Source organism: Zootoca vivipara, chromosome 10 (assembly GCF_965207765.1).
Source record: "Zootoca vivipara chromosome 10, rZooViv2.hap1.1, whole genome shotgun sequence".
In the NCBI taxonomy this organism is placed as follows: domain Eukaryota; kingdom Metazoa; phylum Chordata; class Lepidosauria; order Squamata; family Lacertidae; genus Zootoca; species Zootoca vivipara.
In genome coordinates this window covers 17,764,232-17,787,052 of record NC_142593.1, presented here as the reverse complement: position 1 = coordinate 17,787,052, position 22,821 = coordinate 17,764,232, and the positions used below count along the sequence as shown (strand labels likewise).

Sequence of the window (22,821 nt, the reverse complement as noted above, 5' to 3'; positions counted from 1 at the left end):
CTCCATACGTTAACAGACAGTAATCTTAAATTATCCATTATTCAGTTATACATTTTTCTCTTTCCTTTAATTATTTTGTTCATGTTTCATTTCTCCCTTCCCTTCCCTTACTTCCTCAAGAAATTGTAACTATTTCTGCTTGAGAGAGATGCAAGGATTAATAACAGCAGCCTAGCATTAAGTGGTTAGGTTTTATTTGCTTGTGGAAGAGAACTATTGCTTATGTCTAACAAGTGTTGACCTTCTTTGGTATTCTGCAATGCAATCCATTCTATTCCAAACAAAAACTTAAGAATAAAAGTAGTCCCTCATGTGTCTATCTCTTAAACAAATGGTCAAAAATTACAGGTTTCGTCTTAATATTTTCAGATGTATACCTGCTAAAACATCAGCCTCTGTATAGTCTGTTTTAAGTGAATATCCTGCCCAAACATTTATCTGAATTGCATCTTTTACGCTGTAATTAGCAAATCTTATGAAAACTTCCATTGATATTTTTTTCTAGATCTTAAATTTATTTTAATAGCACCTTCTATGCCAATGCACATTCTTATTTCGATTCCAAATAAGCCTTTAACAGCCCTTCAAAACAGCATGATAAATCTTGTCCTTCAGCAGCTTCTCTCCAGTGCTTCATTGATATCTTTTATGCTCATGCTTTTCTATTGTTATCTCATGTAGTCATAACTTCTTGACATCCTTGGACTGTAGACTATAGACTACATTTTTTAAAACAGACTGTTAATTCTGTAATTTTTACTACTTATCTCTTTCTTGGATGATTATCTAATCTTTCTTCATTCACCTTCCATTTTCTCTTTATTTTTTCCAGTAACAGTTTTTCTATTATACAGGATTTTTCAGTGATTCTTTCTTTCTGGGTTCTGATTATGGTTCAGACATCAAATTTTCCCCTTATTTACACACATACTATTTACACACAGAGAAATGAGTCATGAGTTTCAGTTAAAATAAGCCAGCTATGAATCTGTCAATAGTTGAGAAGTTCATGCAAGGTGAGGCAGATCAGCATTTAGTGCAAAGCATTTTATATTTTTGTTTCTGTACTCACAACCAGAGGGGGGGATGAGTGTCATGGGAATCAAATATGTGCAGAAACCAGGATTGGACAAGGGCAGAGAACTCAGGAGAGAAATGGAGTCTCCTTTGGCTCTTCTTACAGAAAGAGTAGGGAAATTTTTTTGCTGCTGCTTACATTTTTCAAAAAGAAGGCCCTGGTGAGGGATGGAGTTCATTAAAAATAATTGGCAAAAATATGAACAACAGATTAAGAAGAAATTTTAAAAGTTCTTTTTATGGGGGAAAGGTGACTTCATCCTTCATTCAACATGATTAATTAATTCTGTTGAAAATAATTCTATTCAATTGTATTGAAAAGCTTATTTAAGAGTGAGCAAAAGCGGAAGAATTAGCTCTGTGTAGCAATTATGGAAAATAAGGTAAAGGTACCCCTGACCGTTAGGTCCAGTCGCAGACGACTGGGGTTGCGGCACTCATCTTGCTCTATAGCAGTGTTTCTCAACCAGTGTGCCTCCAGATGTTTGGGGACTACAACTCCCATCATTCCTGACCACTGGTCTTGCTAGCTAGGGATGATGGGAGTTGTAGTCCCAAAACATCTGGAGGCACACTGGTTGAGAAACACTGCTCTATAGGGCGAGGGAGCCGGCGTTTGTCCGCAGACAGCTTCTGGGTCATGTGGCCAGCATGACTAAGCCGCTTCTGGCAAAACCAGAGCAGCACACGGAAACACCATTTACCTTCCTACCAGAGCGGTACCTATCTTACTTGCACTTTGATGTGCTTTTGAACTGCTAGGTGGGCAGGAGCTGCGACCGAGCAACGGGACTGTTGTGGGGATTTGAACCGCCGACCTTCTGACTGGCAAGCCGTAGGCTCTGTGGTTTAGACCACAGCACCATCCGCGTCCCTTTTATTCTGGAAAATAGTGTACTAATATATATCACTTCTTCTTTGCTAGGATGATTGTCTTGTAAAAGTGTGGTATAACACTGATAGCTGGAAATCAGCAGTCACACCTCCAGTTACAGCACCAGAAGCAATCACACAGGAAGTAGGCTTCTCATTTATTTACTTGGTTCATCCTCGGTCTGTTAATGGGTTCTCCTGGCGAAAGACAAGTAACTACATGCCACGGTGAGCAGTTTTTCATTGTTCCATCTTTGAATTGGTAGACATTGTGGATGCTTTCAAATTTTGCCTTGTGCTCTCAAAATTGTGCCAATATTATTTAATCAGCCATGGTTGGGTATTCAGATGAATCTAAGTAAGTCTTCACTGGTAGTGATCCCAAAACAGATAAGATAAGATTATGGAGCTATATAATCAGTAGTAGACCATGTGGTCGGGCTGGGCTGCACACCTGACCTCCCTCCTGCTAAGTTGCTGCTGCCGATCAGGACAGAAAATGGAAGGGTTAAGGTCAGTGCAGTGCAAACTGGTGGAGCCGATACGATGCTCTTGGCAGTGTGTTTGCACAGCACTGACCTTACCAGCACCTCATTGCTCCCCAGTATTTAGCAGCAACGGGAGCATAGAAATTTCAGGTGAGTAGCGCACCCTCCACCATGCCGTCCACTGCTACTGCATGTAATATGCTTCCTTAAAATGCCACAAGCAGCATGTAAAATATCTTCCACAGTGCCAAGCCTCATGAACCATCCTGCACTCATAACACACTGAAGGTACGCTGTACGACACTTTGGCAACATTGACATCAGTTCTGTACATGTGTTCTGACATTAAATGAGAATCACCTTTTCGTTCTTCATCATCACTGCCTCGGCACTGAGTAATTGGTTAGTTTTATAGATCTGTGAGCAGAACATAGTCATCGAATGAGAGTCACATTAACGATACACTAATTGTAGGAAATACTTATACAGTGGTACCTCGGTTTTCAAACATCTCGGAAGTCGAACATTTCGGTTTTCAAACGCTAAAAACCCGGAAGTAAATACTTTGGTTTTCGAACAAGCCTCAGAAGTCGAATGTGCTACGTGGCTTCTGCTGAGTGCAAGATCTGGAGACCTAGCTGTTGGCTATTGAGCCTCAGTTTTCGAATGCTTTGGAACTCGAATGGTCTTCTGGAACAGATTACATTTGAAAACCGAGGTACCACAGTACATATAATGTTAGGAGTTTGTGTCCTCACCAGTGTTGTACAAATAGCATCCGGATATCCTTGGCTATAGGGAAACAAAGCAGGAACCTAATATATCCAAGCCCACTGTGGCTCGAGTTGCCCTAACCTTCACCATACTGCTGCAGTAGAAGGGTGGTAAGGAAATAGGAATATGTCTTACATTTTTTTTTAAAAAAAAAAGTTATTTCCAAGTATTCATGTGTAGTATTGACTTCAAAGCAGAAAAATATGACTTGCTATTAAATTCAGAAACCCCTGCAGAATTTTTAAAAAACTTTTTCCTATCATAGTGGTGCCGTATGTAATGTGCTGTTGACATGCTGCAAGGATAATATATGCCGTCTCTGGGCAGAGACTTTGTTGCCAAATGACAGTCTGTTATATGGAGGTGGATACAACCATTTGCCTGAACCTGTGAAGTCAACTAACAACTTTAAGAGGAATGCTTCTAGTAAAGAGAGCATGAAAAATGCTTTAGAGGTAAGAAGATAATTATCTGACTTTGAGTAAGCCTCCCAGATCATTATAGTTTTGTATTTAAAATAACAACCGTACTAACTTGCTGACTGTTGAGAAATAGTAATCTGAGCTATATTGCTGCTGCTAGATTCCTTTTCTGCTTTTGTATAACATGTCATTTTCTCAACAGTTAAATCTAAAGCCCTTTCGACGAGGAAGAAGGAGGTCAATAGCACTTGCACATACTGGATACTTGCCACATCAGCAAGATGCTCACGAAGTTCATCGAAACACTCCATTGCAATCAAATGCACTTTGCCACTTTCACATTGCTGCCAGCATCAACCCAGCTACAGGTGATTATGAATGCCAATTTTTGCTTTATAAGTGGGTACAGTTCATTTTAAAATTCTCCTGCAAAAGTAACATTGACATACTGTCTGACTGTGAATAATGATGATATAAAGCTTAGCATAACAATAACAAAACCCTCAAATGAAACTATGCCATATAATCTGTTTAGTTTCTTTGGATGTGAATCACACATGCCATGTTTGGGTTATGTTGGCACCTTGCAGCCAAATACAAGAAAACTGGTCTTTGTCCATTGGACATGCCCTCCTTCCCTGTGTCAGATAACATTTAGTTTCTCCTGCTGATTTTTTAAAAACAAAATATCATAAATCCCAATGGGCATGCCCAAAATCTTCAGGTGTACTTTAAAAAGCTCTTTGAATTTTGGACATGAATCCTTGAGATGTTAATAACCTACTTTCAAGCAGTCATATTTGTATTCTCTTTTTTTTTTGTGGGCAGAGAGGAGTGGGGTCTATGTATATCTCTGGGTGTGCTTTAGTAAAGAAATGTAGGATTAACTATCCTGTGATTTTTGCATGTGTGTGTTAATGTCCATCTTCTAATGCAGTTAAGTTTTACTTACAAAAATGGAAATAACTTAAAAGTTATGGTACATCTTGACGAGAAAGTAAGTTTAGTCTTTTGCTTGTAGACATTCCTTTGCTCCCTTCCATCATGTCTCTGAGTCTTAATGAAAATGAAGAAAAGAGTGGGCCTTTTGTTGTACACTGGCTGAATAATAAAGAATTGCATTTTACCCTATCAATGGAAGTCTTTCTACAGCAACTAAAAAAGAGTTTTGAGCATATTTCTTCAGAGGTCAGCACTGAAGAGTCTAATCAGACAGAGATAAAATCTGATGAAGGTAAAGTGCCTACTCTTGGTTTGTTTGACCCCTTTTGGAAACAATGTACTGCCTATAATACACTAATTTAATATTTAGTTAGTATGTATTAAAAGGCACCTTTAAAATGTGCCTCAGAGGATTGGAATCTTCTCCAGCAGATTTTGAGAGCCCACAGAGGGTTGCAGGGGGAGGAGAGGAAGGAGGAGTCCTGTTATGTGTGAATTGCAAAATTTTGGATTCTTTCCCTAAGTGCACAAGAGAGTTCACTGTCTGTGTAACTCTTAATCTTGAAGCCATTACCCCTAGATTTTGAATATTTTGTTTAAAGTGTTTTAAATCAGACATTACATTACCCACAGAACAAGAAATATCCCTCACGTGGACATTGCTTTGTTAGATAAACCAAATATGAAATATTTTTGAAAATAGTCATAGTAAATTATTGGCAGCCATAGAAAATTATTGATGGAGATATTGAACATGGATATTTGGCAAAGTGGTCTCATTCGCATGTCACTTGAAAAAAAAAGTTAAACTTAAATATGGTTTAAAGGTGACTGTCCAGCATGCAGGTGCACAAGGGGAAAAAAATAATAGCAAATTTACTCTCCCTTCTCCCACTGCTGCCATTACATCTGAACCTGGACTTGTGGCTTGTCTTTGCCAGACAAAGTCTGAGGTGTAAGTCAAGAACAAGTCTTAGTTACAGCTTGTGGGCTGATTGGAGAGCGTCAGCTCCAGGTCTTGGTTTGAACATAACTTTGATTTAACTCCCAGTATCACAGCAGGAGCAAAGGGTGACATGAAGTGGCAGCTATTTCCTCCCTGTTCACTTGCACACTGCACTTCACCTTTAAACCACAGTCAGACTTATTTGAGGTCTAAAGAGATCTGTGCTAGGTCAATGTATGGGTATAGGAGATGTCTGTTTCAACCTGCTAGAACTTTTTGAGTTCTAGAAAATGCTGTAAAACGTCACATTGCCTGTGACTGTAAGGATGGTTTCAGTGTGCAGATCTCTTGACAGTGACACTTTTTTTTCTCCCCAGAAACCGATGGCAATAGAGAAGACCAAAAAGGAAATCAAGAACTTGCTGGTGAAAAACCAGTTCCAAATTCAAGCTATATCCCCTTGTCATCTTCTGTTGTTGATCATGAGATTGAAGTACAGCTGTCGGAATGGAATAAAAATGCAGACATGTTGTTTAGTATTCATCCTATGGATGGGTCACTGTTAGTATGGCATGTAGATTGGCTAGATGAGTACCAGCCAGGCATGTTTCGCCAAGTACAGGTACTGTGGCTCTTCTGAATAAATTTTTTAAATAGTTTTGAGGTGTTCCACTTGACTCCAATGCTTCTCCATACCATTTCTGTTTTTAGGTATCGTTTGTCTCGAGGATTCCTGTGGCCTTCCCTACTGGTGATGCAAATTCGCTCTGCAAAAGTGTAGTGATGTACGCTTGTACAAAGAATGTGGATCTTGCTCTTCAACAAGGCAAACAGAAACCATCTAGCCTTGGGCGTTCCTGCTCAATGTTAATCTCTTCAGGCCATAGTAAATCAACCAACAGCTTAAAATTAAGCATCTTCACCCCAAATGTTATGATGATTTCCAAACATGCAGATGGTTCTCTAAACCAATGGCTGGTCAGCTTTGCAGAGGAATCGGCCTTTTCAGTTGTACTCAGTATTTCCCACAAATCAAGATATTGTGGTCATCGCTTCCATCTTAATGACTTGGCTTGCCATTCAGTACTTCCATTGCTACTTACAACTTCTCATCATAATGCAATAAGGACACCGGCTGTTGACAGCATTAAAGAGTCGTGTGATGTCTCACAATCAAGACTTCACGATGAAGGCACAGCAAGCACATCACAGGATCTCACTGCTGTTTACAGTGAACTCATCCTTTGGAGAGTTGATCCAGTTGGGCCATTATCTTTTTCTGGTGGAGTTTCTGAGCTTGCAAGAATTAATTCTCTTCATGTCTCTGCCTTTTCAAATGTGGCATGGCTGCCTACCCTTATACCCAGTTATTGCCTAGGTAAGTCCCTCCTATAAATAAATAAAATAAAGAACTTAGCAACAACTCATAATGATATCTGAATAAAACTGTGTGTAAATGTATCGGTACTCATTGATCTTTTTTTACCTAAATTTGACTGTTCATAATTGCCTTTAGGTGCATACTGTAATTCACCAAGTGCTTGCTTTGTTGCAAGTGATGGACAATATTTGAGACTGTATCAAGCTATAATAGATGCCAAAAAACTTCTCTGTGAACTATCAAATCCAGGAATTTCTGTAAGTAAAGGCCAATAGGCTTGTTAATTACATAATATCTTAACAGAAACATCACAGGGAGAGGATTAAACTCCTGCCACATGCATTAAATCTAGCTTGCCCTGTAGTTTAAAAAAGTATGACTACCGGTAATCTTTTTCAGGCTTGATAATGGAGATTTTTATGTTTTTGAGCTTTGCTTAGATAAGACATGGGGAAATCTGTGTCCCCCCCTAAATGTTTCTGGAATCCAGTTCTAATCAACTCCACCTGGAATGATGGGAGTTGTAATCACAAAATATGTAGAGAACCACAGGTTCCCCATCCCTGACCCAGATTTAACAGAACAAAACTTGAATTGCCCTAAGGAATTCACAAAAATAAAAATTCTCACTCTTTGTTAAATAAAGCAGAAATACCTTTTCATAAAGTCCCACGTGATTACATTATATTAAGATTCAGGCAATGGTTTATGAGATATGACTGGATGTAATCTCAAAAATTGTAACTAATGACCTTTATAACTCTACAGAAATATGTTGGTGAAGTTTTTAACATCATAAGTCAACAATCCACAGCTAGACCAGGATGCATTGTAGAGTTGAATTCCATTACAGAGCTGGTAAGGCGCTTGCATTGTTTTGGGTGGAAACATCATTGTTTTATTTTATTCAAAAGAAATAACCTATTTTCTAGAAATAATATGCCTTCTGAAAAAAATGAACAAAATACTGTGTTTTCTCCTGCGGTTCCTAGAGGGCATTCCAAGACCTTCAGGGTTAGCTCATCCCAACCGAGGCCAGGCAGGGCCTAATCATTATGAGCCCATCCTGGGGAGGGAGAAAGGCCCTATCTGGCACTGTAAGAACAGGATCTTGGCTGAGGAATGGGGAGTGGCTTTGAAAAGATTGTCTTTTTATTTATTTTATGAGAAGGACTAACCTACCTTCTCACCACCAAACTGGCCGTAAGCACACTGCTTCCCAGCCTTGGCCCCCTCAGCTCAGTTCAGCAGGGAAGTGAAGAAGGGGAACTACAGTATCCTGCCAGGGTTGCGGTGAGTTTCCCAGTCATTGGCAGCTGGTCTGGGGAAAACTGGAATCTCTTTGCCCTCTCTAACTGGGTATGAGTCTATTAGCGTAAGTAGAACAGTACTCCCCCACCCTTCTCTGCCTAGAGTCAGGGGATGCTACTAACCAGTTGCCACCTTGCATAAAATTGCCTCAGACTTTATGAAAAGAAAGGTGTAGAGTTACAGAAAATTAGCCTGCCACATCCCCCGGCCACTCCAGAAAGTAGAATGGACACCACAGCAAGGAGATGGCTTGTCCGTGCCCAAGCAAACATTTCTACATCCTTTATACACAAAGCAGAACACATCACTTTGGCCAGGACTCCCCATCACTTCATTTGACCAGATGAGAACATTGGCGGCAAATACCCAAATCTTACACATAGTTTTTTCTAACCTTAAGTCCAGTTCATCTCATCTCTGTGTCAGTTGGTGGTGTTGTGCCAAATAACATTCAAACCAATGAATTCCTCTCCACCCCCAGCAGTCCTCACACTACGTGATACTTCCCTCTTTGGGATGAATATGCATTGATCCAGAAAAATGAATTGGTGAAAATAAGTTAGGTTTTTGGACGTTTTCTCTAATGTAGGAAGGAACTTTTATTACAGTCACAGACCAGCATAAGAAAAACATATAAATAGCAGTTAGCATTTAAACAGATAATTGTTAAAGCAAATAAGAACAAATAAACAGGCATAGGCTAAAACATGTGAATAGAATGCAAGATTAAACACGGATAATGGATGGATAAAAACTGGTCTTTAAAACAGTTAAGAACTTAAATACGCGCAGTTAAAACAACTATAAGAGATGAAACAAGGGGATACAGACTTCATTTAATCAGTAGTTTGATGAGGCTTTTACACAGCCTGTGTAGTTGCAAAGAAGATGAAACACATTGGAGAGGAGGAGGTGGCAGTGATGCTGAGGGAAGCCTATTATGAGTCATCCTTTCACACACACTATTGGCAGCACAGTGGTGAGTCAGTTTGAGACCCCTGGGTTATCTCGCCTTGTGACTCCAGACTGTAGTAGGAACAAGTCTGGTGGCTGCAACAGCTCATCATCTAGGAGGTTAGGGAGGCAGTATTACACCGGTGGAGGTGGAGCGGTATAGCCATTCCTGCTTTTATTCTACAGCTTATGGTAGCATTGGGCCACAAAGAAATAAAAGTAAGCATTATTACTGCTCTTGGGGCAGGTCCCCATCATAAGAGAAGCAACAGAAGCTGCAGATTCCTCTGCTCTAGTTCCACTTCACAGCTTTAGGGACTTCTCTTCCCTGATTTTTCTGTCACCTTCTCAGGGGCTAATCCACTCTTTGCCTCCTGAAAACGTGTTAAGCAAAGTATTGCATATTTTCAACATATTCTGTTTGAGACTATTAAATTTTAATTTGGGCAGAATGTTGTATTTTAATATGCTTTTTTTCATTTAGCGTGGTGGGAAAATGCAGCTACTTCACGTTTTCCAAGAAGATTTCATTTTGAATAATCATGCAAATAAACCGACTGAGAAAAACACCATGTTACCTGACTCTGGTAAAGCATATCTGTCTTTAGTAACTTCCCAATAAAATGGCATTATGACTGTGTAACAATTTGTGAAAATATGAAATCTAAAGCATTCTAGATTATAGTAAGAAAATGGGATTCCTGTCCTGTAAACAACATGCATCATCCTAAAGGTAAAGGTAAAGGGACCCCTGACCATTAGGTCCAGTCGTGACCGACTCTGGGGTTGCGCGCTCATCTCGCATTATTGGCCGAGGGAGCCGGCGTACAGCTTCCAGGTCATGTGGCCAGCATGACAAAGCCACTTCTGGCAAACCAGAGCAGCACATGGAAACGCCGTTTACCTTCCCGCTGTAGCGGTTCCTATTTATCTACTTGCATTTTGACGTGCTTTCGAACTGCTAGGTTGGCAGGAGCTGGGACCAAGCAACGGGAGCTCACCCCGTCACAGGGATTCGAACCGCCGACCTTCTGATCAGCAAGCCCTAGGCTCAGTGGTTTAACCACAGCGCCACCTGGCCTGTAAACAACATGCATCATCCTAGTATACTGTTAATGTTTTAGAGCAGTGGTTCCCAAACTTGCCCCCCTTGGACTACTTGAAGATTGCTGAAGGTCTTGGTGGACCACCTAACAATTTTTCTACCTGCTGCAAATTGTAATATGGTGTGCTGTTGCGGTATGGTTTTAATTGTCTTTTTATTTTAAAATTTAAACACCTTATAGATTCTGTTGAATGATAAGTGTTCTGAAATGACTGAATACTAACTTTTGTTTTTTTTGACAATTTACCTTGTATATCATGTTTCCTAAAATTCATTTTTAGTCTTTAAAAACAAAATAGTTTCACAAATGTTCATGTCCACAAGGCATATCTGCCAAAGATTTTCCATGCTAACCAATGCAGAAGGCCAAATGTTGCTAAGAGCCAAACTAAATGTCTTAATTACCTCTAAAGCAGGGTTTCTCAAACTGGTCAATGAGTTTCATTCAGGTGGTCTGTGTCTGGATTTGTAGTTGAAGATGGGAGACAGCACATCCATCCCATTTTTCATACTGATTGTTCATTGTATTTTATTGCTGCTTTTATTTCTTTTATTGTATTACAATTGAATTTTATTCTCCTCTCACTCTGCTGTGTATGTAAACCAGTTATTGTACTGGCTTTAGTTTAGAAAAACGTAATCTGAAATTCTGAATATGTAGTCCTTTTGTTCAGAAGCTGCTATTCTACAGTGCCAAATTGCCATGGCATATATAATCATTTGTACAGTGGTACCTCGACTTACGAAGACGATCCGTTCCGCGGCCGCCTTCGTAAATCGAGGTCTTCGCCTGTCGAAGCGCCACTTTCTGTGCATGCGCGAAGCGCGATTTCGCGCTTCTGCGCATGCGCCCACCGCGTGCACCACTTTGTGCAGGCACAGAACATGTGCGCAGCGAAAAGGCTTCCGGGCTTGTCGACTTCGGAAGTCAAAACCTTTGGAAGTCGAAGCGTTCGGTTGTCGAGGTACCACTGTATATGTATAAAGGGACTCATTGGATTGAATTTGAACAGCATTCCAGTCCCATGTTTAGAGTTGCATCTAGTTCAACCCTTAGTTCCAAGAACTCATGCATCATTAGAAAATTACATTTTAATTTTTTTTATTAGTGTGGCAAAAGTAAAGGAATTTTCAACAGAGCCACATTGGAGGAAGAGACTAAATCCCTAGCTGCTATCGCAGTGAAAATAATCCCTCCTACATATAGAAAAAGTCCCTTTTTTCACTTCTGGGAGCTTTTTTCCCTCAAAGCCAATTTGGGGTGGTTGTGTAATTATAAATGGCATTTCCGTGCGCTCTGGTTTCTGTCACAGTGTCCCATTGCACCAGAAGCAGTTTAGTCATGATGGCCATATGACCCGGAAAGCTGTCTGTGGACAATTGCCGGCTCCCTTGGCCTGAAAGCGAGATGAGCGCTGCAATGCCATAGTCGCCTTTGACTGGACTTAACCACCCAGGGGTCCTTTACCTTTATCTTTACCCAGGCTTCCTCAAGCTCGGCCCTCCAGATGTTTTGAGACTACAATCCCATCATCCCTGACCACTGGTCCTACTAGCTAGGGATCATGGGAGATGTAGGCCAAAAACATCTGGAGGGCCGAGTTTGAGGAAGCCTGCCTTTACCTAATCAGAATAGTGTTTCGGGAAGTAAAAGTTGAATCTTCCTTTCTTGTGCGCTGAGAACCTGATGAAAATCATTTATGCTCTTGTTATTATTTTTAATAATGTTTTTCCTAATAACATCTTTAATGTCACATCTTGTTTGGCTCTTAGCAACACAGCAATCAGTATGACTTACTCTGAACTAATTGTGCATAGAATTGTGACCTAAAACTCAATTTTTATTCTCTCTTATGAGATAATAAATCCCTTTGAAATGTATGGAACCAGGTGTGTCAGAGTGTCTGGCTTGTTAACTATTTTGTGTGTGTGTGTGTGTGTGTGTGTGTGTGTGTGTGTGTGTTGTATGAATGGCCACTGCTAATAAAAAAAGTAGCAAGATTAACACCATATTGTACTCCCATTACTCTGCACTCCCATTTCTTTCTGACTTTGTTCTCCACCCCCTCCAAATGTTTATATGTACTTACAACCCAGGATAACATTTCATGCATCTGATAAAGTGGACTGGATTCCATGAAAGCTTATGCCATACTAAATCTGTGTCAAAAACAGGATTCCTTAACAAGTACTGTAACAAACTCTGTAGTTTTTGATACAAAGGATGGTACTTCAAGTATATAAGTTGAATGTATACATGCCATAAAACAGAGGCACGAATGTTATCCAGTCAGTAGTTAACAACTGCTCAAATTATTGTCTACTAATAACTAAATCTGTCTACATTTTTGCAGGATATCAGAAAAATGGGTTTTCTGAAAAGTTCTATTTAATAGTAATTGAACATACTCAGAACTGTTCAATTTTACATATGTGGAAATTACATTTGAAGTCCATACCAGTCTCAGTAGGTAGGTACTTTATATTTGTAATGTAATTCAGACAACAAAACAAAGTAGATTTTAGCTTGTCAGTGATGCAGCAGCAGCAGCATGGCAAGAGGAAGGGAGGCGCACACAGAGAATTCTTGGAAAATGCAAACCAGGCCAATATTAGTAAAGTAAAACAAGTCATTTTCAGTCTGTTTGGGTCTGCCTAAAAAGCAATGGGTAGAATCCAGCCATGGGTAGTATTCAGTTAAAGTTAAACATATTGCATGTGCTTGATTTTAAGGAGGCAATTAAGCACACCTCCTCTTGAAAGTAACACTACTCAAAAGGGCTGAATCACATCCAGTGTTTGAGTGCCGCCTAATATTTTAAAAAGAGCCTTAAAAGGTGCTTCGTAGCACTAATTTGATCAATACAAATATGGCAGTTTGCAATGGTGTAAATAATCCAAAATGACTGCATTGTTCAATATGCTGCATTGTAGATAGTATAACATTTCTGGTACAAAAATGAATACATTACAGTTCTTAAATCATTTATCTTCAGACTATCATGTGAAGTATGTTAGTCTTGAAACAATTTGTTGTGGGCTACCCATTTTCCCGTATCTGAAAGAAGAAATCTTTCAACAGCGCCATTTGATCATTTGGCTATTATTGCTATGTGTGGCTTCAAGTTCACTATGTCTAGGGTCTGCCTATGTAGATCTTATGGGGATAGAATGTGACTGTTGCCCCTTGTTCAGTATTAAAATATAGTATACAGACTAATAAACCGTTACATAAATAGTTGTAACAGCTTGCGGATTCGTGAAGTCTTATAGTGGTAAGGGTAGTTTATGATAGCTGTTACATGACCCCGAGCTCACAAACATGTTAAACCCATTGAAAGAAAATAGGTCAACATCAATGCCAGGATTATGCTAGAATTTGAATACACAGGGTATAGATTTTTATTTTATTTTAAACTGCTTTTATAGTACATCTAGCTAAAATGTCGACTTTCTTTAGATGAAAGAATAGACTCCAGGGCATGTGAAGCAGCGTCTCAAGAAGAGCTTTATTCTTCTCCAGATCAAGAGAAGCTCCAGTCTTCCTTTTCCCAGAAATATCAAGCCTGCAAAGAGAACCTTCAAAGTACCAGCCAACTTACTCTTTCTTCAGAAATTGTCTATAGTCAAGAATTGAATTTACCAGAAGGAGTAGAGATTATAAGCATCAAACCATCAGCAGGTTTGTAATTTATTGTGGGGGGGAGGAGAATTGTGGGGGGTGGGTTGGATTAACTTTGGATTTACAGTGGTATCTTGGTTCTCGAACTTAATCTGTATCGGGAGTCTGTTCAACTCCCGAAACCGTTCAAAAATCAAGTCACAGCTTCTGATTGGCTACAGGAGCTTCCTGCACTCAATTGGAAGCTGCGGAAGCCGCATTGGACAGTTTGCTTCCGAAAAACGTTGACAAACCAGAACACTCACTTCTGGGTTTGTGGTGTTTGGGAGTCGATTTGTTCAGGAGCCAACCTTTTTCAAGTACCAAGGTACCACTCTATTTGTACTTCCTGATATCTGGTGGGGGGATCAGTTTAGAATTCTGTATTTTTCTTGTTATATTTTATTAAACTTGTTGATCATTTAATGCTGATCATCTCTAGGATATTTACAATATTTTAAAAAATATATTTATCTGGTATCCTAATGTTTTATTTCTTCCTAATTTCAGGTCACCTGAGTTCTTCTTCGATTTATCCTGTATGTCGTGCACCTTATCTTCTAGCAACTTTATGCTCAGATGGTAAGGTTAGGTTTTGGAGGTGCAGATTAGCAGTGGAATCAGGTGTGACTTCTGTAGCAGAGAGTATTACGAACAGTGGTATGTATATATGGGAAGAATGGCCATTACTAATAGAAGATGGACTTCTTAGCAGTAGTGCTCTTTTTGTGCCAGGCCAGGCTCTGGAAATCAGCTGTGCACATACAAATCGCCTAGCTGTGGCTTATAAGCGAACACCAACTGTAAACAGCCGTTCATCCCAAGACTTTTTGGTGACGGTTGGAATTTTTGAATGCGAATCTACAGGAGGCTCTTGTTGGATCCTGGAACAAACACTTCACTTAGATGAGCTAAACCCAACATTGGACTCTTTGGGTGTTGACAGCAGTTCAGTGATAGATGGAAATGAGAATTTAATACCTAGAACAAATCATATGGTTCACTTAGACTGGATGTCTAGAGAAGATGGCTCGCATATCCTAACAGTAGGCATTGGGGCAAAGCTGTATATGTTTGGTCAGCTGTCTGGGAAGATGCAAGAACAAAGTGGTAAGGAAATGCTCGTACTGCCTGTGTGGGAAAATGCTAAAACGTCATGTTCTTCTAGATTTATATTGCTAAGATGTGTGGATTTAGTTTCATCAGTGGAAGGCTCACCACCTTTACCTGTTTCTTTATCTTGGGTTCGTGATGGCATCCTCGTAGTTGGGATGGATTGCGAAATGCATGTTTATTCTCAGTGGCAGCCCCCTACAAAGCAAGAACCAGTTACTCTAGGCTCTTACAGTTGGAGTACACCATCCATAATAAGCTTAATGAAACAAAGTCAGTCATCTGGTGGTCACCCACCCAAGAGGACATTGACTAGATCCATGACAAGTCTCGCTCAGAAACTTAGTGGGAAACGAACTGTATATGATCTGTCCCTGGAGATGGAAGATTCTGGCCTCTTTGAAGCGGCTCATACATTATGCCCTACTTTACCTCAGTACCATCCTCTGCAGCTTTTGGAACTCATGGATCTAGGGAAAGTGCGCAGAGCAAAAGCCATCCTCTCTCATCTTGTGAAATGCATTGCTGGAGAAGTTATTGCCATCGACGATCCCGAGCATGAAAAGCGGTACCGTTCTCTCTCAATCTGTGCCAGTGGGAGCAGTACACGGGACCCCATGACGTTTAGCAAATGTACTATTACAGACTATACAGAAATAGACTCTGTTCCACCACTACCTTTATATGCATTGCTTGCCGCAGATGAGGAATGCTCATATACATCATGTACAGAGAAGTCTAATAACCAAAGAACCCTTAAGAAGCAAGAGGTGGCAGATGAAAACTATGACGATCTCTTTCAGAATCCCAATCTACATACAGATGATCTCACTATGTTTGAAGTAGATGAAGAAGATAAAAAGCCAAAGGTTATTGATCTTTCTCAGTACAGTCCAACTTACTTTGGACCAGAGCATGCTCAGGTTCTTTCGCGGCACTTGCTTCATTCTAGCTTGCCCGGTCTCACCAGAATGGAGCAGATGTCTTTGATGGCCTTGGTCGATACAATTGCCATTACCAGTACTGATATAGGAGAAAGCAGAGACAAAAGCAAGGGTGAGTTTTCTAATGATTTGTTTAAATGAAATATTCACCTTGTCAAAACTGTTTCAGAATTTCTATGTATGCTTGTTTAGATACTCATCTGATATGCTATATACTTAAAGTTCATAGTTAAACAAAGATTTAGAAATCTAATGATACCCTTTTGTAAGGGGAACAGACACCACTAGCAGAACGGAGTCCTCCTCTCCCTCTGTGCCCCAGAAAACTACTTGTGGGGAGAAGGTTGGGGACCCGGAGTAGATTTTGGGGCATGTGAACAGAGGCTGCAGGGGGCAGAGAAGAAGGGGACATTCTGTTGTGAGAATTGTGATTATGTGATGTTGAATGTGGCTCTTAGACTATAAACCTTTGAATACTTCCCTGGAATACAATGGAACTTGGTTTTGAGTTAACATATTTAGATTGCACTTTGAAATACAAAGGCCAATACTTTTATAATCCATTAGCTAGTGTTGCTAATAGTCACAGAATGTATCTGTTAATTTTGAAAGGCTTTGGAAGTCTATGAAATCTGAGGAACCAAAGTAGGTGAAACTTAATTCCACAGGCATAAAATAGAAAGGATTTAATTGGATTGATTTTGAAGGATACAGTGGTTTAGCATCATATTGGGATATAGTTCAACAATGGCAGCCCATGTAGGCTTCAGCCCTTTAGGAACCTTTTACACTTATTTTATATTTGTCAGGTCTTACACATGGTTGGTTGTTTGGTTTCAGAAGTTGCCTGCCACTGAAACACTTGCTTCGGCATATAACTTGATAGCTGCTCTCTGAGAATCAAAGAGCTCTGTGAATGAAATAGAGCAGTTACAGCTTTTGATTTAGTGATAGGTACTTAGAGATGAGGGAGAGAGTCATTCTCAGCTACCCAATGTTGTACCTGGACTGTATTATTTTGCAAATGTCTAACATTCATCTCCTTTGTATCCAGACTATATTCCTTCTGGATGTAATATGTAACGCAATTGCACACTGAAAAATACAACAATATAATTATGCAGGGCTTCAGCAATACTTTTTGCCCATGAGCAAATTAATGAGCACTATAATGGTCTACAGTATTAATTTACAATAGTTTTTGATTGCTAGTAAATCAGTTTTTACTGCACCCTGGTTTCCTGACATTATAAAATTGTCTAACCATGTGTTCCTAATGCGATTTAAATGATATGAAACAAGATGATGGGTGGAATGAATATCTACATTTTCCATGAAGAATTAAATTATATACACTGAACATTTAATCATAGGAGGAGAAACACTTGATGAATGTGGTTTAAAGTTTCTTTTGGCTGTACGTCTTCACTCTTTTATGACAACTTCGCTGCCGCCTGCTCACAGAGCCCAGCTCCTTCACCAAGGTAATGGTTTTCACTCTGCCTATATTATCAATTTTACATTATGTAGGGCAGGGGTCCCCAAACTACGGCCCCCGGGCCGGATGCGGCCCAATCGGCCTTCCAATCCGGCCCGCGACGACCCCCGCCGCCCGCTGCCGCCGCCCGCTCTCACGGCGCGCGGCGCAGCGACAATCAAAAAAATCGGCAAAAAATCGCCGAAAATCCTTTGTGCGCATGCGTACAGGCCTCTCCCGACCCGGAAGAGGTCATTTCTGGTGCACTTCCGGGTCGGGGGAGGCCCATACGCATGCGCACAAGCGATTTTCGGCTATTTTTTTCCGCCCGTGTGCGCATGCGCACGGGCGCGCACTCCCCCGCCCTCCGGCCCGCTGCGCGCGCACTCCCCTGCCGTCCGGCCCACCGCGTGGGCGGCGCGGCGGGCACCGGCCCGCCGCTCGGTAAGTCTGGGGACCCCTGATGTAGGGCAACATTTTTAGAAACAATTGATTTTGGGGGAAATGTTAGCCTTCGGGAGCTTTGTCATTGTGCTGTTGTAGGCTTTCATAGTTCTCCCCTGAGCAACTGGATTTCCTTTATATAATTGCACAACTAGGGCTGCCTGGACAATTGTTGTTTTGGCTTGCTTTGGGGCTCTTCATGTAATGCAGGTATATGGAACTTCAGACCCAGGGACCAGATGTGGCTCTCAAGGCCTCTTGGTTAGCCTCTAGGATTCTCCCCAAGTCATCTACCCTCTTCACTTCACATCCCCTCACTGGCACTGACTGCTTCATGCTTTTGCCTGACTGGAATGTGTCATTTTACTCTTAATAATGCCTCTTGTTTTCCTGAATGGAGTGATGTGGTCTGACTTTGTAGGCTATATTCTAGCTACCCCAAAGTAAGACTGTGGCCTTCAGACTGAAAAAAAGTTTTCCCACCCCTGATGTAAGGCTTATGGGGGCTTCATAGATATTGGCTTAATTCTGTGTTCAACTTAACAATCAAATCCCCACGTAACATATTTAGACTGGTAAATCTAACGTGCCTATTTGCAAAAAGCCAAATTATGTGATGTGGATCCTTTGGATGTTATCCTAAGATTTCCAAAGTCTTCTGAAACGTTGATCACAAGAAACAAAAAAGAAGCATTTAGCATGATAGCATGTTATAAACTATACAGCTGTAACAATATAATCTCTTTGAACAATTTAGGCTTATCTTCTAGTCATTTTGCCTGGGCGTTTCATTCAGTAGCAGGAGAAGAACTGCTAAACATGCTTCCTGCAATGCAAAAAAGTGATCCAACATGGTCAGAGCTCAGAGCTATGGGTGTAGGATGGTGGGTTCGAAATACCCATAGCTTACGCAGATGCATTGAGAAGGTAAATACTTTGATAGCATGTTGCTTTATGATTTTGGAATGTTCTTAAGCAAAAACGCCAGTGTTTTCAGTATGGGTAACTAAAACGTGTACTTTATTTATATTTTACCTTTTTAATAGGAAAAAGATAAGTAGATAAGAAAAGAAATATAAAAGACAAATGAACCAATCTAGACAAATTGAAAGGAAGCTTATTCCTGCAGTCATTGATAGTCTGAGAGGAGAAGGTGGCATTTAGCACCTTTACCAGTAAAGCCAATGGAAAGGGTCTTTCACACTCAGCCTTTTCTGCTAAATCAGGGGCAGGGAACTGAATCCAGCCAGCGAGCTAGATCCATGATTTTCAACAGGTGGACAGGTCCACCCACCTTTCTATCACCTGGCATTATATGATTCACCTTTAAAGCTGATTCAATTGTAAGCACACTCATAAGTGTTCTCCAATTCATTCATTCTTTTTTTGTAGCCTCTGCTTAATTTAAAGCTGGGACTGCAGCTGAAGAAAATCTTTTCAACTGTATTTTAAGTTCAGACCACATTTTCAAAGATCTCTGCCTGCATTTGACACTGAATTTAAATTTGTGGAACTTCAATGTGTAATGGTTGTATTTGGAAGGCCACACATGTGTGTTCACATCCTGCAAGTGAAAGACCAGGAGAAGTCCCTGAGTTTAACTTCTCCCTATTTTAAAAAGGGTTTCTTCTAATGTGAAAGGAGATTCCATAGTCAAGCAAACACTGATTTTCCTAGTTCAATCATTCCATACAGTGAAGGGAGTGGGGAGCCAAGTATGAGAATCTAAGCCTGTTCCTGATCTCTCTCCCTGGATTTTGAGAATGCATGAGGGGAGGGGTGGAAGGCGAAGTCCCATTGCACAAACTGATGTCCATTCTGTTCAGACATGGACAGTGTTGGCTACAAATAATTAATTCTCATTTACCATATGCATTGTACCACATGTTTTCAGGTGGCTTTTATGTTGTTACAAGACATCATTGTAGGAATTAATTTCAATTCATTTTAATAAGTCATTCAGTTCATACTATGTCCCTTAAAAAACCACCAGTGTCCTTCAGGTTTAATCTAAATATAAGATGAAGATTATTAAAAACATTGTTTTTAGAATCACCTGGCCTTGAGACATTTACAATAAGCAGAAGTTTATTTTGCTGATGGTTATGGTGCACTCTACAAAGTGCACTCTGTAAGGTGCTCAAACTCAGGACAAAAAGGAGAAATGTGCTAAGAGGAAGGCACGTTTGGCAAACCCTCACCATGATCAATTCCCACCTGGAAACCCATGTCCCCACTGTGAAAGGATGTGTGGATCCAGAATTAGCCTCCACAGTCACTTACAGACTCGCTGTTAATGTTCATGGCTATGAGTGATTTCAAAAAAAAGAAGACTTATAACAACGAGCAACACTGACATAAATGTTTTTTCCTTAACTCAAATATTATTGTTCAGTATTGCCTGCAGTCATCTAGATTGAAATGTATGAAATCTGTAATGCTTAGGTACACCATTATCTTTACAGGTCGCTAAAGCAGCCTTTCAAAGAAACAATGACCCTTTAGATGCGGCCATTTTTTACCTTGCAATGAAAAAGAAGGCTGTGATTTGGGGATTATACAGGTACAGATTTATAACTGGATTTAATTCAGTACATGTGGATAATTAGCTTGGTTACTTTTACTTTTTCTACTATCAATTTTTGAGGCTTCTGTGATTTCCAGTAGCTGTTCATTATTGATGTCATAGCACACCTGTTCTGCCAATAGCATCACAAATGCCAACTTGCAAGTGGGAGTCAAAAAACTCAGGTGCCTGAAATAGAACTTTAAATATTATGGCCCAAAACACAAAGTATGTTTTCTAGTCCCTCTCACAAAGACATTCAGGAGGGTGTAGTTCTATCCAACTTTAAGTTGGCGGCATAGGACCTTTCTTTAACAAGCCCTTTCTGGACCCTGGTATGTTGGATAAGTTTTGAGCAGTCATACTGGAGGTGTTAGATTCCTGTTGGCACCTGTGCCATTGATGCATGGTCTGCTTCAGGAATCTGTTCTGTCTCCCTTGTTGTTCAACATCTCTTGGTGTAACTACTGAGATAAGTCCTTTGAGGATTTTGCATGCAGATGACGTGCAGCTCTGTTATTCTTTTTCATCTATTACCAAGAAAGCTGTTGGGGTTCTAGCTGGTAGCTCTGAATTTACATCTTGTTCACCACTACTAAAGGGCCAAAGCCTGGAGCAGGTTTAAAACAGCAACAGCAACAGCAACAGCAACAACACTTAGGGCTAGGACTATCATAAAAATAGAGGAGAGACAGACAAAATTTGAGAATATAAATGGCTCTTTTTTAAACAACAGCAACTCAGAAAAATGGACTCTACAAAAAAGGGGGGGGGAACACAGGGATTACTTAAAATACAGTACACGATAAACTGAGTTAGATCACCTCAGGGCCAGGAGGGAACTAGAAAGACTCACACCGAGGAGAAACATATAGACCACAATTGCAACTCGGAAACAAAAACAGGAATGATAGACAAAGACTAATGGTACAAAGTATCAGACAAGCAAATGTTGAAAACTAATTGCACACACTGCTTGAGCCACAGAAGACCCAACAGAGTACACTCAGCATCTACTTCACTCGAAGGCATGAATGAACTGATGATAGTTTAAGACTGAGTAAAATCCAGAAACTTATTTTGAAGCGAAACAGTGTTCCTTTCTTCATCCTCTAGGTGAGCTTGAGACCCACGAGAAAACATATTTGCATGCACATAGAAATTCCTTGCAGATAAGACCCAATGGTCCTATATTTTCCTTTTGTATAGAAATTATCAGAAGCAAGTTGAATTGCTGTTTGAACGTTGAGTAGGATCTACCCTATGATATTTGGATAATATGCTTACCAGTATCCCCCCCCCCCGCATGCTCCTGAACCAATCACTTACTTATTAGAATACATTCTGATTTAATCATGTGTATTAAATATTTGCATCTTCAGATCTTTAAATGACACTAAGATGACACAGTTCTTTGGACACAATTTTACTGAAGACAGATGGCGTAAAGCTGCATTGAAGAATGCTTTTTCGCTGCTAGGCAAACAACGCTTTGAACATTCTGCGGCGTTTTTCTTGTTGGCTGGTCACCTAAAAGATGCCGTTGAGGTAAGTAGATTGAAACTACCTTTTGAGACTAGTGATAAATATTTAGAACAGGGGCTATAATTATTACCATAATTATGTAATGTGCTGTTACAGGAAAATATTAGGCTTGAATTTTTAAGAGAAAAATGTCATTGGCTTGGCTTACTATGGTTAAAGATTTCAAATGCCTCTGTACTTGGAATCAAAGAAGGGACTGTGACATCATCTCCAACAGACATATGATTTTTCTCTTTAACCCAGTGTTCTACTCAGTTCAAAATGTGCATATTGATATTCATGTTTTCAAGTTAGTAACAAAAAATAACCTATTTCAAGGACTTAGCTACTACTGGCGTTGAGGTAATGAGACTAGGATTGTCTTTTTCTTTGACTCTTTTGTGTATATAACTTTGACACTTTGTATTCACTGTTCCCTGGTAATCAATGTACCACATTTGTAATAAATATTGATTACATTTAGATTTAGTGGGCACTCCCCAGTCTTCCACCAGTAAGAAAATTAAAAGCATCCCCTTCGATTTTCAACAAACTGCAATTGGTCATTTCATAGTTGTCTGAACAAGCCAATTTCAGGCTCTAGTTTCTGATTCTCGCTTTTGGAGATAAGCCATAATTCAACTAATTACAGTTCCAAATTCAGACAAAACAATAAACTGCAGTTAATTGAAAACGGAAGATGTAGGTAAGAAGAGTATTTATTGGAAAAAAATGGTTCTTAAGCCAGCTTTGCTTTTAATTAACTTGTCGGGTATTAGGTTGAATACTTTTCTGACATTACTGCAAAATATCAGCAGG

The 22,821-nt window shown here is 40.0% G+C and overlaps 1 protein-coding gene across 7 annotated transcripts in view; it reads left to right on the top strand.

Moving 5' to 3' along the window:
• The window catches only part of DMXL1 (Dmx like 1), a 70,799-nt gene that overhangs the window by 17,198 nt on the left and 30,780 nt on the right, over positions 1-22,821 (top strand). For 6 of the 7 annotated variants that reach the window (XM_035099581.3, XM_060280147.2, XM_035099580.3 and 3 more), the window contains 16 exons: positions 2,003-2,178; positions 3,478-3,667; positions 3,837-4,002; positions 4,656-4,868; positions 5,900-6,144; positions 6,234-6,900; positions 7,039-7,160; positions 7,672-7,761; positions 9,653-9,755; positions 12,628-12,744; positions 13,734-13,955; positions 14,445-16,103; positions 17,365-17,475; positions 18,670-18,839; positions 20,378-20,475; positions 21,861-22,026. In XM_035099581.3, the coding sequence (XP_034955472.2) occupies positions 2,003-2,178; positions 3,478-3,667; positions 3,837-4,002; positions 4,656-4,868; positions 5,900-6,144; positions 6,234-6,900; positions 7,039-7,160; positions 7,672-7,761; positions 9,653-9,755; positions 12,628-12,744; positions 13,734-13,955; positions 14,445-16,103; positions 17,365-17,475; positions 18,670-18,839; positions 20,378-20,475; positions 21,861-22,026 (4,515 nt within the window). The remainder of the gene's footprint in view (positions 1-2,002; positions 2,179-3,477; positions 3,668-3,836; positions 4,003-4,655; positions 4,869-5,899; positions 6,145-6,233; positions 6,901-7,038; positions 7,161-7,671; positions 7,762-9,652; positions 9,756-12,627; positions 12,745-13,733; positions 13,956-14,444; positions 16,104-17,364; positions 17,476-18,669; positions 18,840-20,377; positions 20,476-21,860; positions 22,027-22,821) is intronic. The other variant, XM_060280148.2, reaches the window with a different exon arrangement.